This window comes from Haemorhous mexicanus, chromosome 15 (assembly GCF_027477595.1).
Source record: "Haemorhous mexicanus isolate bHaeMex1 chromosome 15, bHaeMex1.pri, whole genome shotgun sequence".
NCBI lineage: Eukaryota > Metazoa > Chordata > Aves > Passeriformes > Fringillidae > Haemorhous > Haemorhous mexicanus.
The window spans coordinates 173,145-193,551 of record NC_082355.1 but is presented as its reverse complement, the minus strand read 5'-3'; the positions used below and the strand labels follow the sequence as shown (position 1 = coordinate 193,551).

Here is a 20,407-nt window from a genome sequence, read left to right as displayed (position 1 = left end):
CTACACCAAGGCCAACCCAAAAGATATCTCCTCTCCTGCCATGGTTTATTGTGTTTAGGATACCATAACACAGGCTGGAGAAACCGAAAACCTGCAAGTGCAGATGCAAATGCTCTTTATCTAACCCTTTGCACCTTGCATGTATTAACAAATCAGAGAGCCAGATCCTTATGGATTAGACCAATCACTCTCCTAATTTAAGCTGTTAACCGCCATAACAGTGTTATAGCTGACTCACTGTGATCTATTTATTCTTGACAAATGACAGTGTGAAATCTGTAATACTTTTTCAAAGCGAGTTGCATTGCAAGAGATCTGTTACGCAGAAAAAGCTAGGAGACAAAAAAGGCAAACTCCGTGCAGCCTAAGAGAACACATGAACTGTTTTGATTACTGACCAGGCGTCGAATATCCCTTTCACTCTCCCATTTGATCTTGGAAATGGCCTCTTGGTGGGACTGATGCTCACTCCGAAGATCGCCTGCCTTGATCTTGTCAGCCTGGATCATATTGTTAAGGGCCTCATCTACCTGCTTTTTGGCAGACTTCAGTTCAGTAATTTCCTGCAGAAGCTTAAGGCGCTCAGAGTCAAACTGTTTCCTGGCCTCTTCACGAGCCTCAATAGTCAGCGCTGTCCGTACTTTATCACTGCTCCCATCCCGCAGTGCGCACAGCGCCGACTTCAGGCGCTGGATTTCACTGTCTCGGACTTTCACCATTCTTGTCATCTCCTGCTCATGCTGTTTGATGAGGTTCTCCCTCACAGCCTGCAGCTCCTTCATTTTCTCCTCATGGAGTTTGGCTTTCAGCTCTGTGATCTGCACGGTCTGCTTGCGTTGCTCCACTTCGCGGATACGTTTAGTTTCTTGAGTTTTTTCTCTTTCGAGCTTAGCAACCTACATTGAGATAAAATGAAAGTCATCTGCTGCCAACGTAACGTTATCAAAACAAATCCACCCAGACACATCCATGTCAAATTGAGAAAAAACCCCACTGAGACCCTAGACAATCCTCCATATTCCTAAAACAAAATATAGGCCAGCTCCTGAGGTATTCATGTAGATTATATTGTTTTTACTCAAACAAAAAGCCCTCTCTTCTCCAGGTGTCCTGCCTCACACAATGATGCTACGTGTGTTTTTAATATTTCCTTCAGAAATAAGACTCCGTATATATGTGTGCATTTGTCTAAAAGCTTTTTAATCCAGCAGTCAAATTCACCAGAAAACTGGAGGGCTCAGGAAAAAGCAAAATTCCTACAATTTTTACATACTGCTCCATTTGAGGGACAGAGGTTTCTCCAACTTGTAGCTCAGTAAAATGGAGTCTTTTCCAGGGAAGCCATAGGACATCCATAGTAAATGTTGCAATTTGGGAAAGAATCAGACCACTTTTTAAGCAAAGAGTTGTGTGGCCTCTGTTGAATTCTGTGCTACTATTTTTTCCACATGTTTGTCTTCTTCAGCAGACACTTTTATTTAAAACCAAACTGTCACTCACCTTAGATTTCTCCTGATGCAGCTCAATTTGAATGTCTGTTAGCTTAGTCCTGAGGTCCTCATTGGCAGCCTGTAGGGCAACAATCAGCGCCTCAGGCTTTTCGCCCTTGCTCCGTCCTTTTTTTGACATGGTTTTTTATCAGAGAGTCCACGTGTTTATTTCAAATATGGATTGCCATCTTCTTCTGTTCCTTTCAGTGTCAGTTAGGTCAGTAACTACTGTGTGACATTCCTTAAGGTCCTGGACTCAGCTGCTTTGGAAGCCCTGCAAGAAATAAGACATGCTATTATCTGTCAGAGGACACTGAATCTGGACAGCTCACGTGCTTACAGAACACAACAGAGCGTTCCCATCTCCAAAACACTGCAATCTTTGCCTGAAAACCTACAAGGCAGATCCCAGCACAATCATGCTTCTGAACACCAGCCTGCCACACTTTTGAGAATTCCATGCTTGCCCTTTTCTGTTCTCAGAAAGAGGCGCCATGCATTGAAGACAGGTGTTCATTTACCATAAAGATTAGTGCTACCAAGAGTACGAGACTGGAAGGGACGGGTTATTTACTCCAATCCTTGCAGTCTGAGTTAATCACAAACTAGATGCTTTAATCTCAAGGATCTACCAACAATACCATTCTCTTCCCCTTCCTAACCCCTGATCCTCTTCAAGATCCTGTGCCAAACTCAAAGACTCTCCACAACACTGCTACCATCTGTCACAAGAGGAAAAGGCAAGTGAAGTCCTCAATCAGCATTCCAGGTCTCTGTGGAAGCAGAAAAAGAGTAACATGCAAGGGCCTGTTTAGACTAGAAATTGTTCCCATGGAGTGAGAAATGAGTGCCTATGCCTTTTGGAGGATTAAGATCCTAATTTACAAATGAGGCAAGAAATGACAATATCACACTTTAGTCTAGCAATTGGGGTTTTAACATCTGGTTATTAACAGTAAAAAATTAAATTCTGGACAAACATCATAATTATCCCTGCATTCATTTTAATTTTATAGCATTATTATTATTCCCATTTGTGGCTGCTAGCTGAAATAATGTTTGGAGGTCTGGTATATCAGTTTGGAGACGGGCAAAGTGCAGAAACATTTAGACTGCAAAGAATGGGACAGAGCACAGTGTAGTAGTGGTAGTGGTGAAACTTTCCAGCAATAATGATTAGTGCTCCAGTGCTAGATTCCAGGCCTCCATTATTGTCAGGTTGCACATTACTTTTTTATATTGTATTTGCTTTAGGTACAAAACATAAAAAGAATTATAATCTCCCATGTTAAAACAGAAGAGACCTCCAAATATGAAAGACTGTTTAACTCAACAAAAACTTGCACACATCTGTTACAATTTTCTGCTTTCTGAGGGCAAGAGCAGATCGAAACCCTAACTTATACATGTGCTCCTCCCAACACCTTGCTCTTAGACACTTGGTTCTGCTCAGAGTGACTCCACTGTGAAGAGAATTTACCTATGTGAACAAGCAAAAACTCTGATCTAAACTTATTTTTCTCTGAGCCCAGAGCCAGCATTTCAGCTCTTGCCAAGAAAACTATTAACATGCTAATTTAAAAACCCACTGACCCAACTCTCCATCAGAAAAAGAGAGCTGTAATTCAGGTTAAGTAACTTTAACATGAGGGAATGCTCCAAATCACAAGTGCTGATCCAAGCACCCTGGCTCTAGATCCCAATCCTCACTCTAGAACCAGAACTTCAGAATGTGGCAAGCATGATGAGAGTATTATGAGAAGCTTTTTCATCCTTGGCAAATTCTCATGACCTTTCTGAGCTTCACCATCTCTGCCAACAATCCGCAACAATTCTGAGAGAATTTTCTATTCCCACAAAATAGTGAAAATCCCTTGGAACTAGAGGAGCAGTTAGAGTGCTTACCTGCTGGAAATTCCAGTAGCCAGACTGGATTCATGCTTGTTGATTGATCCAGTCTTAGGCAATACTTTAAGGAAATAGTATTTCCACCTAAGCTAATTCCCATTTCCCATTCACCAACTCTGTTAGCTACAACAGGAGCACCAGGCATACACAACTCTCTGTGCCTCCAAAATCTGTCTCATTTGCCTAGTGGGATTTGAATGAATTCTAAATTAAGTCTTTGCTTTGGATTTTATTTACCAGGTTTCATCTATGTTTTGCATTTTTTCAGAATAAAATTCAACCCCTAATTATTGCATATCATTCTCTGTGTGTTATGGCACATAACAAAATACATAATTAATGAAAACTGTGATTAAAAGCATGAGTTACATTATTTTAGTATTATATCGTAATTCAGCATGTCAACATCAACCCAAAAACTCAGCTCAGGCTTGACAAACAGCTCTTCAGGACAAATCCTAACCACCCTCTGATTTTGACTGCACAAAAATCACTGTATTGTAGTTAGATTTCTAATCAATACCATAATAATTTTCAGGAATATTAAAATGAATGGAGCTCACAATATCCCTTGGATATGAGGCTCTACCCAAGGAATATGGGACGAATCTGGCTGCTCATGCTAAAATTACCATTGGCCCTTGCTCTAAAACATGAACCAAAAAAGCCCTATCCAAGCTGGTGACTCCATGGAAACAGAAAAAAGGGTACAGAAGCATTATTGTTACCCACAGCAAAGCTAAGCAGATTTGTTAAAACAATATTCTAGTATTTTGTGGCTAAAATACCATCTGTCTCTTTCTCACACAGTTATTTTCCTAGAAGTTGGCATAACACAATGCACACGGAGAACACTAACAGTGATAAAGAAAATCCTGCCCTATCCCAAAAGCAAGTGGACATTTTTCAGAATCAGTACTTTTCAGCATAAGATGCAAATGCATACTGACTGGAGGCTCTACATAAGAATGGCAGGATTGTCAGAACAAGGACAAGCTCTAACAACCTGCTCAGCTCACTGCAAGACGGGGGCCTAACAAAACATTTTAGTGGTTTTGTACTTAGAGCATTATTTTATGCATGTGGATCACATTCAACCAACAGACAACATGCACCACCTAGAAGAGAAACACTGCAATTCATGGAGTTAATAGTATCAGGCTCTCCTTGGTTTGATTTTAACAACCCAACAAAACCCTTATTTTATTTAATTGAAATGCATATAAACAAGAAAACAACAGAGAGGGAAAGTTCATGCCCCAGATCCTTCTCCTGAAAACCCTTCCTTTTCCTTCTAAGGCTATATGAATGATCACCTCTTGTCTTACAGATACCAGAGGAAGGTATCTTACATTCACTACTAAAAACTCAGATATTTAAGGAATTTCTCTACTTAAGGAATAAGGTTAACTTTGGAAGTCTTTGCCATTTTTAGCTCATCTCTTGATACAGCCAATAAAGGCAGACATTGGTTTTAAAGTAGATTTAAAAAAAAAAAAATCTGTACTCTGGCCTCCCACATTCACTTTTAACAACACAGATCTCTACAATGAACTGTTTTCTTTTTTTTCAACAACAGTTTTTTTTTTCTTTTCAGTTTTAATTTCCATGTTATTTAGGCCCTTTGTTTGAAGTCCATGCAATGTAAGGTTTAACATGTCTTTCTCTTAAGCACTTCAAGGAGTATTGTAATATTCAATTTCAAAAAATAAACTAATAGCTTGAGAAATGGAGTATGAGGTGAAGATATTACCTCCTGGATGGAGACGGAAGGAATGTATAAAATGAAAATGTGAGCCAACATGCATTTTAGCATCAGCTGCTTTCAATTATTTCAAATAATTCATATTTTTTATAAAATAATCTGAGATTCTGTTATACTTTGCATTATCATTTTTAACATAAAAGATCTGCCATACCAAACTAGCTCTTCTATCCTAATAATTTTCTCAAGCACATCATGCTTTATTATTTATTAGAGTACATTTCATCCAAAGTTAGAAAAGGAACTGTAGTCTATCTAATCTTCATTAACATTCCTTATTTGTTGGTATTTGTTAAACTGTTAACTAAGAAGGTTTCACTGCACAGCTGTGTACTAAAGTGTGTGCTGCACTTGTGTGCCTCTTGTGAAATGCCACTGTGTGGATGGTCACATACATCAGTTCACTTCGCTTCTCTTGTGACCATGGCTGATGCACACTGCTCAACACAGGGAAATGCGATGTCCAAATATGATCTAGAGAAAGTGCAGATCCTAAAGTTTACAGGATGAGTGATGGTTTCTCAGCAACCCACCAGTGATCCAAATGCATGGCAAGCAAACCATACAGCATCACCGCTTCTAGTGAGAAGAACTGAAAGCCCATGTTCCTGAAAATACTGCATGTTTTATTTTTCCTTTCAAGTTCATTGGATGTTTCAGAGTCCAAACTGCAGACTATGATCCACACTGTTGTGTCATTTCCAAAGAAGCTGTGTTTACACTCATTTGACCTGACAGCGTACAGTGTGGCCGCACCACAGAGCTTTCTCATGGTTCTTCTAGTGTGCTGTTGAATTTTCTATTTAGAGCCCTACCTCCTGGAGCAAAGATTTGTAGTCCTTATATTTTAAAGGAGAAATTCAAACAGACTTTAAAGATACAGAAACTAGAAGTACTACCAAAATTACTTTTTTCTACCCTCATGGATTCTGGATTTTGAGAGCTGTTAACAGAGAACTGTACAGATGCTTTGCACAGACCTATAAAGAGAAGGTAGCAGAGAATCCATCTCTGAAGACGGGAAGATAAATTTGCTATAATCTGATAAAGACACAACCTTGAAGGGATATAGATTTACAGAGGAACTTTGAAGATGTTACCTGCTTGGAGGCTATTGATTTCAAAACACATAATGCAACACGTAATTATAAATTCAAGTAAATAATATTAACATAAATATTTTAAAATTTGGTTTTTAAAACAAAAACATTTGGTTTGCAGTCTTGTAGTACAAATATTGCACTGCCATGTACAAAGATTAAAGAGAAATCTGATGGATATAGAAGATACAATGTCACTGGAAAGTGACTCAAAATTCGGGCATCTGACAAGGGCTGTTTTGCTGCCTCACAACTTCACAAAGCCAATAGAAAGCAAAATATTTACCACTATTAAAAATTACCATGACTGAGTAGTGAAAGTATCTTCAGGCTCACACAGTTTGGTTAAAAAGAAGAGGGGAAAACCCCAGAGGTTAGAATTCACAAACTACTTGGATTTCAACTGCTCAAGCTACATCTGAGTTATACTGGCCTTACAGCAGTGGAATCCATCCCCACACCTTTGTTACAGTTGGAGGACTATTTTTGTAACTTTCTAAACCACAATACCAACTATTAAATTAATTAATAGAGATCAAAATTGAAAATTATTCTGGGCATCATTCTATAGTTACATTTCACAGCATTTTCCTGATTTGAATACCCTAAGGTCACATATGCTTTGTAATGACAGAGAACTTATGCAGCATCTTTCCAGCTACACTGAAGTCTTGAAAGTAAAAAGTCTACCAGAACCCAGCATATATTTACAAATTAAAATAGCCAATCACCTCCTTAAAATACAACCATACACAACCATACATAACCATACATACATAAGCCCCACCTTATGTTCAATTCTTAATGTGCAGGATACCAAAGTTCCTACACAGAAGATTATTTAGCTGGGAATGGCCTCTGAAAGCAGACAGATTATCAAAAGCCACTGAAAGGTGACAGTGGCAAGGTTCTCAGAAAGGAGGCTGAGTCAATGCATTAGCAGTATCACAGAGCTTGAACTTAGGCTTGGAGAGGACACTGGAAATACGTGGCTCAAAATCATCTCCAAGGTGAGAGCCATATTTCTCTTCCTTAGGCACTACCAAAACACAGCAGGAAGTCAGAGAGGTAGCAGTATGCCACTGACAGTCTACTCCTTTTTGCTAGGAGTTCTGCTGACAAGGCAGGGAATCCCAGCAGACCACCAAATTGCCACAGTTCTGGGAAACAGACAAAGTCAAAGGGGCAATCTCTCAACAGCTCCTGGCAGCCACCTCCACTGGGTAACTCCTATGGAAATCCCAGCAAAAACTTTCCAGCCTTTCCTCCCTGAGGCTTTTCCTTGGGATTTTGCTTCTTGTGGAAGCAAGGATGGAACTGGCTCCAATCACACAGCTTGAGTAGAATCAGAGTATCTCAAGTTGGAAGGTACCCATAAGAACCACTGGTCCAACTCCCTGCTTCTCATAGGACCACTTAATACTGAACCACATGACTAAGAGCATCATTCAGATAGTCTTTAAACTCTGACAGGTTTAGTGCCCTGACTACTTCCCTGGAAAGTCTGTTCCAGTACCCAGCCACCCTCCCAATGAAGCAGATTTTCCTACTGTGCAGTATGAACCTCCCCTGGTGCCCATTCATTGCATTTCCTTGTGTCCTACCTCTGGTCACCAGAGAGAGATCAGCACCTCCCCATCTGCTGACCCCCTTGAGGAAGCTGTAGACTGTGATGAGGTCACCCCTCAGCCTTCTCCAAGCTGAACAAAGCAAATGTCATCAGCTGCTCCTCCTAAGGCTTGTCCTCAAGATCTTTCCCCATGCCTGCTCTGGATCCACTCTCAATAGTTTGATGTCCTTGCATCAAGGTGCCCATGGCATCTTTTGATTGACACAGAACTACTGATAGAGTGCTTGCGTGTCGTTATAGAGCACGACACAGCACAAAGTACCACAACTCCATCACAAGGGTGCAAGAGAGAGATTTATTACAGCAACATTGCTTTTATACTTTTTCAAGATATTTACTTTCATCCAACATACACATTCACTGCCTATTGGTTATAAGAGAGAAACAATAAGAGAGAAACAAAGCTCCCAGTAGGTGATCAGGGAGCCACATCACTCTGTGAGCCAGCCAGAGTCCGAATCTCTTAACTTTCTCTCCTTCATGTCTCCATGGTGACAACCTTGCTGTCTTCCCCAGGAGAGATATGGGGCTTCCCCTTATCTTCAGGAGGCCTTTGCTCGCTCACAAGAACAGTACAGAATGTCTTTCCTACACTTGTGTCTTGTGCCCTCTTCAACAATGACTGTCTCACCACTACCAGATTTCTCCAAAATCATACCCATTCCTAGAAAACCTTTTAAAATCAGCAAGTGTTCTGTCTGAGCCAGGTTGAGTACCATTTACAGCACAGCAGCCCTGAGTTTGAAATTCCTATGCGGAGAAGTAGGCCAGATCAATAGAATGAAAACCTGAGTCAGAGCAGAAACAATAAACCTCACATTATTGCCTGAAAAGAAATAAAACATTCTCCTGATAGGCTACCTTGATGCTTAGATCAAGCCTGATACCTGCACCATGGCAGAATCTGACCCAGCAAACCAGAGATGTTAAGAATGGAAGTCCAACATGTCACTTTACAGGTGAGGCACAGGATAGCACCAGAATGCAAATGTTTTTAAAAAATGCGCCTCTCTTTTTTTCTTTTTTTTTTCCTTAAAAGAGGTCAAAATAAATTTTTAAAATATGTTTCTATGTTCCCAACCTGTCAGGTATGAGCAGCATCTTTTAAATATTTGCATTCTCAGCAAAAAACAGAAACAGGCTATCAGAAGGTAACTCAAATATAGGATATAGATCTGTCGTAAGTGGCCAAAATGAAACTGAGGAATGGCAGTCCAGTAATTTAGGGATAAATTGCACACCAGTCCAAGAGGCAGGTTTCCTCCATCAGTGGCTGTGAAAAAGGCATGCGTTGCATGTACAAAGAGATGCACTCTGCGGGATCTGTGTTTGCAAGACAGAATGCCTTCTCACACATAGACACGCCAGCCCTGACAGCCCAGGACACGTACAGGTGCAATTAAGAACATTCTGCTGGCCAGTACCGCCGTGGGAGCGGGCACAGAGGCACCGCGAGTGGAAACGAGCGCAGGGAGCGCCTGCAGGGCCGCGCTGGCCTCGCTCCGCTCGAGCTCCTCCGCGGCGCCGAGGCCCAGCCGGGCTCCGCCGAACGCCGCCAGCCCCGGAGCATCCCTTCCCTTCCCTGCACCGGCCGCCGCACCCAGCGCGCCGCGCCCGCTTCGGGCGGACAATGACCGGCGGCATACAATGGTGCAGGGCCGGCGGGAGGCTGAGGCGGCTGCGGGCTGCGCCTGCCACACCTCTCCCGCCATCTCCTCTCCATCACCAACGTCGGCTCCCGCTCGTGCTCCCCTCCCGTCCATCACCTCCATCGCTTCCTCTCCCCCTCCGCGCCGCCGCCCCGGCCCCCCGCAGCCGGCCGGTCATTGTTCTACAGCCGCGGGCACCGGGCGACCCTCTCGGCCGCCGCCGCCGCTCACCGTGCCGCCAAGGAAAGATGCCGAGCGGCGAGGGATGAGCACGGCGCATCCATCTTCCTGCCGCCGCGGCGGCTCCAGCGCCCGCACCGGCCCCGCCGCCTCCTGCGCGCCGGCGCTGAGGGCGCGCGCCCGCCCCGCCGCCGCCGCCCCGCGGCCGAGGCTGCGCTGCCGGTCCGGGGCTGCGGCAGCCCCGCCCGCCCCGCCGCAGCTGCGCCCCGGCAGCGCCGGCAGCGCCGCGGGGAGCGCGGGCCGCCCCGGCCGAGGGGTGCCCGCGGCGCCCGGAGCGCGCGGCTCCCTCAGGATTCCCTGCCCGCGGGACCCGCACAAGCCGGCCTCTGAGGGCAAAGGGCCGCAGCCCCCGGACCATCGGTGACTCGAGGCGTCCGGAGTCCCCGTGGCCTCAAGCTACAGCTCGTCCCAGGCCTTGCGGCTTCCGAGGGACACACTTCATCACTAGTCTCCATTTGGACAGCACGTCAATGGTCACAGTATTTGGGACTGTGATCTTCGTCACCCAGGGGTCCACCTATCGAATCCATGTCTTTCCAGCTTAGAGACAAGGACACCGTGTGGAAGCAACAGTATCAAATGCTTTGCACAAGCACAAGTAAATTAAATGAGTCACTTCGCTTATCCACCAGCACATTAACCCCCACGCAGAGAGCCAGTACCAAGTTTATCAAGCACAATTTGCCCCTTGTGACAACAATTTTATAATAGTGTCATTGATATCCTCAGGTTTGCAAGGAATTAGGAGAGTTCTTGGAAAATACATCAAGATCCAGTTTTACTGTTTAAAACCATCTGCAGTAGAAAGGGTTGTTGAATGGATACTATGGAACATGGGACAGTAATTTCTAAAGATGCCCAGAACTAAGAACATGGGTTCCCTCTGCCCCATGGACATGTTGCAAATGCATTGTACAGAGGGCCCATGGCTGTGACCCAGGTTTCCTGATGTGCCCACCTCTACAACTGGTCTCAAGAAACACAGGAAGCTATGGCTAAATGGGAAAGGTTTTTTAAATGCTTTGTCCTTGATTTAAAGTCATGCCACAGACATAGAGGTGTGGCTGTAAATTTATAGGGGTGAACAAGCACACTAATTCTGGAACAAAGGCATAATTATCTTTTTGCCTCCTTAACAAAATGATCCATTATAGTTCTTTTGATTCCATTGCTACAGTACACATGGAACCTGCACCACAAAGCCCAAGAACTGTAACTTCATTATTTTTTTAATTGTGCTATCCCAACTGCTTTTCTACTGAAAGACAAAACTACCCATCAGATCTACAGTGAGAACTCAGACAGCTGTCACCTGTAGCTACTTGGGATTCCTCTGACATTTAACTTACCCATGGGACCTATCTCTAAGTGCATATTCTACTGCTTTTGTGAAACGTCTCCTGTGTAGTTCAAGACAAGCAAAAGTTATTACATAGTCAGGTAGGTAACAGCTCCTGATGAGGACAGCAGTGATACCACTAAGAGGTCCTCCAAAGAAGTGCAGTAAAGACCAGAGGTAACTTGGCAGAATCAAACTTTAAATGTATTTTAACTCAGACAAGCTCTTCCCAATGGCTCACTTAGTAGTCCTGTGTAGTGGGACATGTCTGCCCTCTGACTGGAATGACATGGTGAGAAGTAGAACAGGTTCTCACATTGCAGCACAGGCACTTTCACATCAGGCTCCCCTTTCCCTGTTGGGGCCCATCTGTCTTCAGCTGTGGACTCTGCTAACTCGTTCCCTTTATGTGAGGGCAACAACAAAAGGAGCAATTTCCCTAGAAAGAAGTGGTTGCATGTCCCATCTGCAATGTCACATCCAATGCACAAGTTAGAAGTATCAGAATTGTTCATGGTGTTACAGAAGACAGATTGAGAGGGGAGACACGACGTGTGGGAGTGTTGTTGGCTGACAAGGATGCAGGAAGGAAAAAGGGAGCAGCAACATCTGTGGATGATGTTTCTCCTTGGCTGCGAAGCTGTAAGATCTGGCGCAGCAGGGCCTTTCCTTCTTCTCTAGTCTGAAATTAATTTGTAGAAAACAGAACAATACAGCTATGAATGGATGGGTTCTGGGTCAAATTCAGTATGTAAGCAGTGTAATTTAAAGTAGCTTGTCATTCTGTAAGGCTACCAGCTATAAAAGCCATTCTCAATTCTTTTTTCTTCTGCTCCTTAGAAATGTTAAGGTAAGTCACTTTTTTCATTTTAGTCTTTCCTCCTTTTACTCCTGATTGGTGTGTTTCTTGGGTATTTCAGAGAACAGAACCATCAACCACTGAAGCTGTCTAAATATTCCAGCAAAAAGTAGATTGGGAAAACTTCAAATAAGGTGAATTCAGGTTATAGAGAGCTCCAGGCAGCTTTGTCAAGGATAGGCCAAACACCCTGCACTCATGGTTAGTGTCTACCACTAGGCTGAAATTAAAAATCCCAAACTGCCCACTTACAGATACATAACATCACAGAGTATGAAGTTGCACACAAAACCCAAGTACTATTATACTCTCTGCACCATCTACACACAGAACACGAGGAAAAAATTTTTAAAATTACCACCACCACCACCCAGTGTGTGGGAGTTTGTGACCATTCCACTACCTCCTCAACACCAAGATTTTTAGCAGCCTTAAGACTGCCATGTGATGCTTCAAATTCTTTTACTTAGTGAATTCCAATGAGGTATGGTTCAGTTTCATTATCTACACCACATTCCATGACTTTTATCAACCATACTCAGCATAACTGATCAGGCATAGATGACAACCACCATTCAGGATGCGACTTGTATGGCAGGCAGCCCTCATTTCTTCTTAGAAGATTCTTTCTACTCTGAGGGGAGCCAAGGTCAAGGTCATAGATCCCTTAAGAAAGAAGCACCAAAGACTGCGCAGGTACTCACATCATTGAAGGCACAGCATTTCTGAGCACATGCTGAGGCTTCATCCCAAAGTTTACATTTGAAGTAATACTGGGCCAGGTAACGAAATGCAGTGCTGACCTCCAGGTGCTCCACTACCTCCTACAGTGAGTGGGGTAAAAAACATCATTTGTAAGTGCCTTCCAAAGTAGTTGTACACCATGTTTACTTCTCCTTTTATTCCCAAGCTATCTTCTTACCCCACAGGAATAGATATCCTGGATGTATTTGATGTAGCATTGAGCTGCCTGTTCAGATTCATTCAGCTGTTCATGCAACCTACAAAAGAAGAAAAGTGGGTCACTGGATCAAGACTGCCCTGTTGAAGACCTTCTTGGTCTACGAGAATGTACCTGCTCACCCTGACCCAGATTAAAGCCAGGTCCTTTCCTTCAGAATTTGCAGGACATGCAACATGTACTACCCCTTGTGGAAAGAGATGATCCAGTTTGCAGTCATGCTGACAGACACAGAGGCAGTCAGATAGTGACTAGACAGCTAGAAGCAGTGACAACCACAGCAGAGGCCTTTGTATATTCTGTTGCATTTTAAACCTTTTAACAAACCTTTCCCATTCTACTTACTCACTATTCCCTCCAGTGCTCCTTCTTCCCCTGCTACAACCCAAATTTGTACAGCAGTTTCACTTTTCATTTGCCTCTTTTTTTCCCTCTTCTCTTTTCTCACTTTATACTACTTTATCCCCACCAAAATAAAATGAGTGCTGATGTCACAGTATTCACATTAGACCTCTTCCAATGTCACAGCCATATGCTAGAAAGAAAAATAAAATCAAACTACAATTTTATACATCATCTACAGCCATGGTCTGCTTTTAAGTTGCAATACAACAAATACAATTGCTAGTACTGCATGCTCAAAAACACCTCAGGATTCAGAAGTCATTTGCAACCCACATAATGCTATCATTCCCTCTAGTTATCCTGACTGAAACAAAGATGAAGCTGGACACCAAAATTTGCAGTCACTACAGCCCTAAAGACACCAATTCTTACACAGCTCCAAAAGTAATGTTAGCTAACAGCAATTCCACTTGTTTAAATTCTGTATTTTATCATTGGGTATCAAAGTGTGACTTGCATTTAACACAACCGTGACAGTTCAGTGAGGGTACATACTCACTTGGCGAGTTTCACAAGTGCCATTTTCTCCACATCTCCCACAGCATAAGCTCTCCAATAGCACTGTCAAGGAAGGAAAGTCAGTCAAGCATGCCGCAAAAATTAGTCCAGTTCATGACTCCAGCATGCAAATCAGAAACAAAAAATTACAGGGATTGTCAGCAAAAGGGGCATGTATCTATAGACAACTCCTTATTTATCAGCTGCTTTAGTTATATTGCAGCAGTACTTCCCCAACTGTAACTGCCAATGAGTTTAGGTAGCACTAGCTACATAATTTTGCTGCAATTTCACCCAGTGTTCTGGAAGACACCCTAGTCTTACACATCAGTTCTCACCTTCTTAGCTTCCACCAACTGATTGAGTTTCTCATAGCATTCTCCTAGAGCAACCAGCATACGAGAGTCATTTGGTCTGTAAAAGAGCAATTCTTCAGGTAGTTTAATGGACTGCCAGCTGATCTCAGGATGAGAGGAAGATGGGGGGTGGTCAAGGGAAAAAAATAATCTACACCCGGCAGTCTGTCATCCTTTTGCATAAAGCATCACTCTTACTCCTGACCAGTCATCCTCAACATTTAACTGACAAAGCTTTTGTTAACAGTTAACTAACACAACTAAAAGGATTTGGAACAGTGGGACTGCACACATCACAAAGCATCGATGCTTTTTTCCTTCCCCAACTTAATTCCTGCATGTAAACTCCTTAGCCAGTATCAACCATGTCAGAATGAAGACCAATAAACACGGCTCCATTCTCAACTCTACCTGAGCTGGTGGGCCCGTCGGTAGTAGTAGAGACAGTAAAATGGCATTTTGAGGATTTCATAGGTTTGCCCCAAGCCATACCACGCTCTGTAGTCCCTTTTGTTCACCTCTATTGCATGCCTGTCAATGAAAAGGAAATAAACTAGACAGAAAGTCAGGATCAAAACCAAGTCCAGCAAAACACTAAGAAAAAATAGAAGATACTACTTCAGAAGCAAACACCATTTTGTGCAGTACATGAGCGGTACCTATAAGCCTGGATAGCTGCAGATGTGTTCTTCATCTCCATATACTCATGTCCCATAAGTGTCCAGGCTCCTAGATAACGAGGATTCAGTTTCAAGGCCCTCTGGAAATAGAGTGCTGCTTTTTCATGCTGGGAACGCAAGCTATAGTAATTTCCTAAAGTAAAAGGCATAATATTTAAATAATTTTTTTAAAACCCACAACCAGCCAACAAACAAAAGCCAACACCAATAGAGAAGTAGAAAAAATGATGCAATGTCTATTATCTACTACCTCCTAACAAGAGTCCTAATAAAGACAGAACTAATTCAAACCTCAAGAGACCCAACTGCATTCTGTTCACCAGTCTTCTGGTCAATCCTTTACCAGCTGTACCAATCAATTTATGATTCCATCACCCTGGAGTGTCATGATCTAACAAATCAATTTCCTGCTCCTGATATATAACTATTTCTACTGGAGTTTGAAGACTATAAAGGGATTTTTAGGTGCATGGGTCTACTTTTTGCCCTAGTACTATTACAGCAGCTTTCAGAAAGAAATGAGAGAAAAGGGTACTCTGTCATTTAGTCTGCTTTTCAGGCTGCCTGAATCCAAATTCACCAAGTGGTGATTTTGATTGCCTTGCCGGCTTATCACTTCCTCAGGTGTTTCCAAGATTCCCTCACACAGCCTACACAGCCTCCATAGAGCAAAATAAGATGTAAAAATGACATGTAAAAGAATTGGCTCTCACCAATTACACAGCAGGTCTCAACACGGTACTTGTCTATCTCACAGAGATTATGAGCCAGGTAGCTCAACTCAGGCTTCATGCTCTAGTGGAACAAAAGAATAAAGTAATGAGAGAGAGAGGGAGAGAGTACATTATGCTTTGAAAGAAACTGCAACAGGCAATCTGCAATGCATACAGTGCCTCTCTTCCATGGAGTTGGGAAAAGAAAAGCCAGTATTCAGAGAGGCCAGACAGCACCAGCTGCTTTGCCAGTGTTTAACATACCTCCAACAAACACCATCACTATGGACAGGCCAGACGAAGAATGCTTACCCTTACATAGAGCAAGTTGGAGAAAGTGTCCATGTTTTCTATCCTGTAAGGATCTTGTTTCCTCAGCTCATTAAAGATGGATAAAGCTTTGTCAATATCTGATGAAAGAACAGCATATGGGACACCAAACTATAAATGCCAAGTTTGCATTAAGGGGGTCATTCCTACTTAATGTCACTGACCTCTTATATTGTGGTAGGCAACTGCAATCTGAGAGATGATATAAGTGCTTTTGGAAAATCCTGCATCAATGAGAGACTGATACTTCTGCAGAGCTTCCTCTATCAGCTGCAGTTCTGTATAAATGTGTGCAAGAAAGAACTCTTTCATCCATGTATCTGGCAAGGACAGGAACTTCAGCTAGCAAGAATCAAAGAAGAGGAGGAAGAGATGACAATCAGAAGTATTCTACAAGCTACACGTGGCAAAGAATCCATTATCCTCCCTCCCATGACTCAGTAGATGGTCCTGAGGTCCTGGAGGCTTTCCTGCAGTCACTTCCTTAAACCCATTTGGTCAATCAGGGAAGAAATTGTCTTCAAATATGACATTACCTGGCTCTTGCTTCAGCAATTAAATTCCGACTGCACTTTCTTCCTATGTTTGAACATCAATATCATAACATTAACTTCAATGAACTATGTAAGCAGACTCAAAATTATATAATAAAATATGCACTTCCATTCTTCCACAAATTGATAACACTCTTCTGCATCACTTTTTAAAACATTTTTTTAAGTACTGTTTTAAATACTTCATCATCCAGAATTTATCGAAGAATTCCAGAAGTGGACTCAAATTCCATACAGAAAGAAAAATAATCTAGCTTGGTTTCATATCTGAAGTTTGTTTCTCAGATACAATTCACCTCCTAGGTGGCTGTGTACATTATCTTTCCAGTTTTGAAAGTAGCGATTCTGTATTTCCTTTTAAGCTATGAGAAGTGCTCAATAACTGAGGAATTAGAACCAGATAAAGAAAAAACAAAAAAGGGACGTCTCTTAGGAGGATCTCCTTCATGTGACAAGATGATAACCCCAGTGACAACTGCTTCCAAAATACATGAATTGGAAATTTCTTAAACCACTTTGTGGGGGAATGATAAGAAATTAAGTGTGCCTGTATAAAGATTCTCAAGCTACAACACAACAAGCTATTGAAGATAAAGAGAATTTTACAACATAATATAGAGTCGTGGATTGCCTTGCCTGACAGTGTCTCACAGAATGAAGCAGTAGGGAACATCAATCTTGTGGGAACAGAAACACTGGTCACTGAATCAGGCTAAACTCTTGAGATTTGTTACCACATCTTGGTATCTCCAAAGTTTTACCATCTCTTTATCTGTAATCAAGTTGCAAAGTTCCAGCCAGGCTCCCCAATGCAAAGGCAGAACATGAGCAGCTTCAACAAACACATCTATTGCTTCCTTCACCAGGTCCAGTTTCCGCAGCACAACACCATACCTGCAAAAAAAGTATCAGGTTGACAAGAATCATGCAATTCTGCATATCCACACAAATATATAAGAAATATATGCAAACACTTACAGATAAAGGCCAAATCCATCCAGTTCCTGTGCCTTGTGTTTCTTGCTGAGTTCAACTCTCAATTCTCGTAGAGCTTCATTTTTCACCTGTCCTTTTTCCAGAGGCCCTACATGAAGAGAAAGTCACACAGCTAGCTTTCAGTAAGGAGTCTCACCACAGCAATGCCAAGTCTAGGGTACAGTCAGAATTATCACTGACATGACAGCTTCCCAGCCTGTGTTTATGCTCCCCATTTTAAAGAAAATTGCTTAGTCTGGTCACCCAGTTTAAAAGAAGATCTAATAGATGAAAATTTGCAACCTGTAATTAAGCCAATGAATCGAAAGAGAATGAAAAAAATCGTGTAACAGCACCTATCATCCAAAAAATTGAGGGGAAAGCCATAGACCCAAGATGAGTTACATGAAGAGTCAACAACAAAAGCTTCATAATCTCATCATGCATTTCTTGACACCAGAGACTTACCCAAACTATCAACTGTCTCATCATCCTTTTTCTTTTCCCCTGACTGTAGAAAAGAAAGAAAATCCAAGATTATATTATAATAATATTTTTGCTATGTTTGCTGCAGCACTTGCAGCAGTGTTTAAACTGAGTTTTCACAGACAGCACAATTCTGAAAAGAACAAACCTGTCTTTCTTTACCCCAACACAGAATTTGGACTTCAAGGTAGTCATTAGGAACCAAGCAAAAGAATATGCAAAAAAATAAGATATGCCAGGGAGGGGTTGGAAGCAGAGTTCACTGCTAGGAGGCAACCTTTTTTTCTACCTTACCAGGTATCTGGAGTACATGTACAAGAAGTAAGCTTTCTGGCTCTTGCAGCCCTGTAAAAAGTAGGCAGCCCTGTCATATTCCTTGAGATCGAAGTAAGACTTGGCCAACGTGTAGGCATCCAGATCACGAGCATCCTCCTGCAGGGACACACAAGAGTTTTAAGACCCAAGAAGCTCTGACATACTTTAGGAAAATCATGGTTACAAACATATCAGTGAAATTGCTCCAAAAGCTAAAAATGTAGTTTGTCCATCTTTATAGATGGTTTGAGTACAGTCAGAAAAGTTCCTCCACTCCCTCACATGATCCAGTTCTAGAGTTCTCAAATAATGAGTACAGACTATTTAAGAACATTTAAAATAAATGGTGAGATTTCAGAAACAAATTGTGGCAAGATTCCAGAAGGCAAGGCTTAGCTGTTCAATTAGTATGAAAAACCATAAACAAGAAACCTGCTCAGGAATTCCATATAAAAGAATATTAATCAGCTAACGTACAAGAGAACACTTCCTTGGCAATTATACCTTGAAATGCATTTATGACATGTTACACTTCTATAAACACACCAGGACATATACCTATGAGTTCTACTGTACTCCTACAGAGGTGAGGATGGAGACACAACTTGTTTGTCTTGTGTCCCAACGAGCACAAGTTTAATGGCAAAACATAATTTGTATTAAAATATATTTTGACCTCAGTAAAGAGGAATAAAAATAAAGTAGCATGCATGCGATTTCAAATTTGGCATACAGAGTGCTTAATTTAGGACACAGTAACAGATAATGCTTTCATCTGGGAAAGCACATTCAGCTCTCTGGCCCTGTTGAACACGCTACGGAAAGGACATTCCCAGCATTATGGCACTACTGGAGCTCAGCGCTGACTCCCGCCCGTGGGATTTGGGAGATTGCAATCATGTATTTTCCTCCATAGTTAAGATTAAACAGCCCACCCACATGAGCTGCAGCACTTTCTGGAGCTCACAGCCACTTCCCCCCAAGCACAGCCTGGGCCTGTACCTCGGTGAGCACGGGGGGAGGTGGCAGCTCGCTCAGTGGCAGTGGCTCCAGGGCGAATGCAAGTTCAGCAGCCCTGAGGGAAAGAGAGCATTAGGATCATTGAATCATCAAGGTTGGAGGAGACTTGTGAGATCATCAAGTCAAACCGTCAGCCCAGCACTACCACTGTAATCCCTAAACCACATCATCTAGCGCCAGATGCAGACACCTCTTAAGAACCTCCAGGGACAGAGACTCCAGCACCATCCTGGGAAATCTATTTCAGTGACTCACCACCTGAACATTTAAAAGACATTTTCCAATATCTTATCGAATCTCCCCTATCTCAACTCAAGGCCATTTCCTCTGGTCCCCTCCCCGCAGGCACAGCAAAAGAGACTGGCTCCCACCTCATTGCAAACTCCTTTCAGGGAGTTGCAAAAATTGATGAGGTACCCATCATGATGAGCCTCCTCTTCTCGAGATTAAACAAACCTAGCTCCGTCCCATCCTCCCTCCCTTCCCTCCCCGGGCACAGAACATGTTAGCCCGGGGTCCGCCGAGCTGGGCCCCGGCCAGTTGTGCCAGGCCCCGCTCACCACTTCCCGCTGTGCTGCAGTCCGCGCTCGCGGCTCCGCTCCGCCACGCTCAACAGCTGCTTCTTGATCTCCCGCAGATCCGAGAAGTCGCCACCGCCCGCCGCGGCCACCATTGCCGCCGCCGCCATCGCGCCAGCCCGGCCAATCACAGCCCCGCCTGCCAGCCCGGCCAATCACAGTCCCGCACACTGCGCGCCCGCCCGCCGGCCAGTCCAATCACAGCCCCGTTCTCCAGTTAGACCAATCACAGCCCCGCACACTACGTGCCCGCCCGCGGTCCGGCCAATCACAGCCCGTCTTCGGCCTGACCAATCGCAGTCCTGCACACTGCGTCCCCGCCCGCCTGCCCGGCCAATCAAAGCCTCAAGCACTGCGCAGCCCCGCCCCTACACGGAGTCTTCTGCTTGGGCGAGGGCGAGGGGTCCCGTGACCAATCCCAGGCGCGTCCCGGAACCGTGCCGCCTGATTGGCCGGTTGTGGCGGGCGCGCACGGGAGCCGTGCCGCCTGATTGGCCGGTTGTGTTTGAACTGGCAGCAAGTTCACTGGTGGTGAAAAGTGTGTCACGTCGTGAGA

At 43.4% G+C, this 20,407-nt stretch overlaps 2 protein-coding genes across 3 annotated transcripts in view; both read right to left on the bottom strand.

Moving 5' to 3' along the window:
• The window catches only part of JAKMIP2 (janus kinase and microtubule interacting protein 2), a 33,276-nt gene extending 23,397 nt beyond the window's left edge, over nt 1–9,879 (bottom strand). For both annotated transcript variants that reach the window (XM_059860218.1, XM_059860220.1), the window contains exons 1-3: nt 9,774–9,879; nt 1,501–1,764; nt 399–896 (exon numbers count right to left, since the gene is read on the bottom strand). In XM_059860218.1, the coding sequence (XP_059716201.1) occupies nt 399–896; nt 1,501–1,629 (627 nt within the window). In that variant the 5' untranslated portion in view covers nt 1,630–1,764; nt 9,774–9,879. The remainder of the gene's footprint in view (nt 1–398; nt 897–1,500; nt 1,765–9,773) is intronic.
• Nucleotides 9,880–10,532: 653 nt separating this feature from the next.
• On the bottom strand, nt 10,533–19,985 carry CDC23 (cell division cycle 23). Its single transcript, XM_059860070.1, has 16 exons — nt 19,834–19,985; nt 19,256–19,328; nt 18,233–18,370; nt 17,921–17,963; nt 17,456–17,561; nt 17,239–17,371; nt 16,088–16,265; nt 15,906–16,003; nt 15,594–15,675; nt 14,860–15,013; nt 14,612–14,731; nt 14,183–14,258; nt 13,846–13,907; nt 12,903–12,981; nt 12,685–12,804; nt 10,533–11,803 (listed from the first exon to the last, which is right to left on the bottom strand). The coding sequence occupies exons 1-16, from the start codon at nt 19,959–19,961 to the stop codon at nt 11,633–11,635; spliced, it is 1,761 nt and encodes a 586-aa protein (XP_059716053.1). The 5' UTR covers nt 19,962–19,985; the 3' UTR covers nt 10,533–11,632.
• Nucleotides 19,986–20,407: the final 422 nt, after the last annotated feature.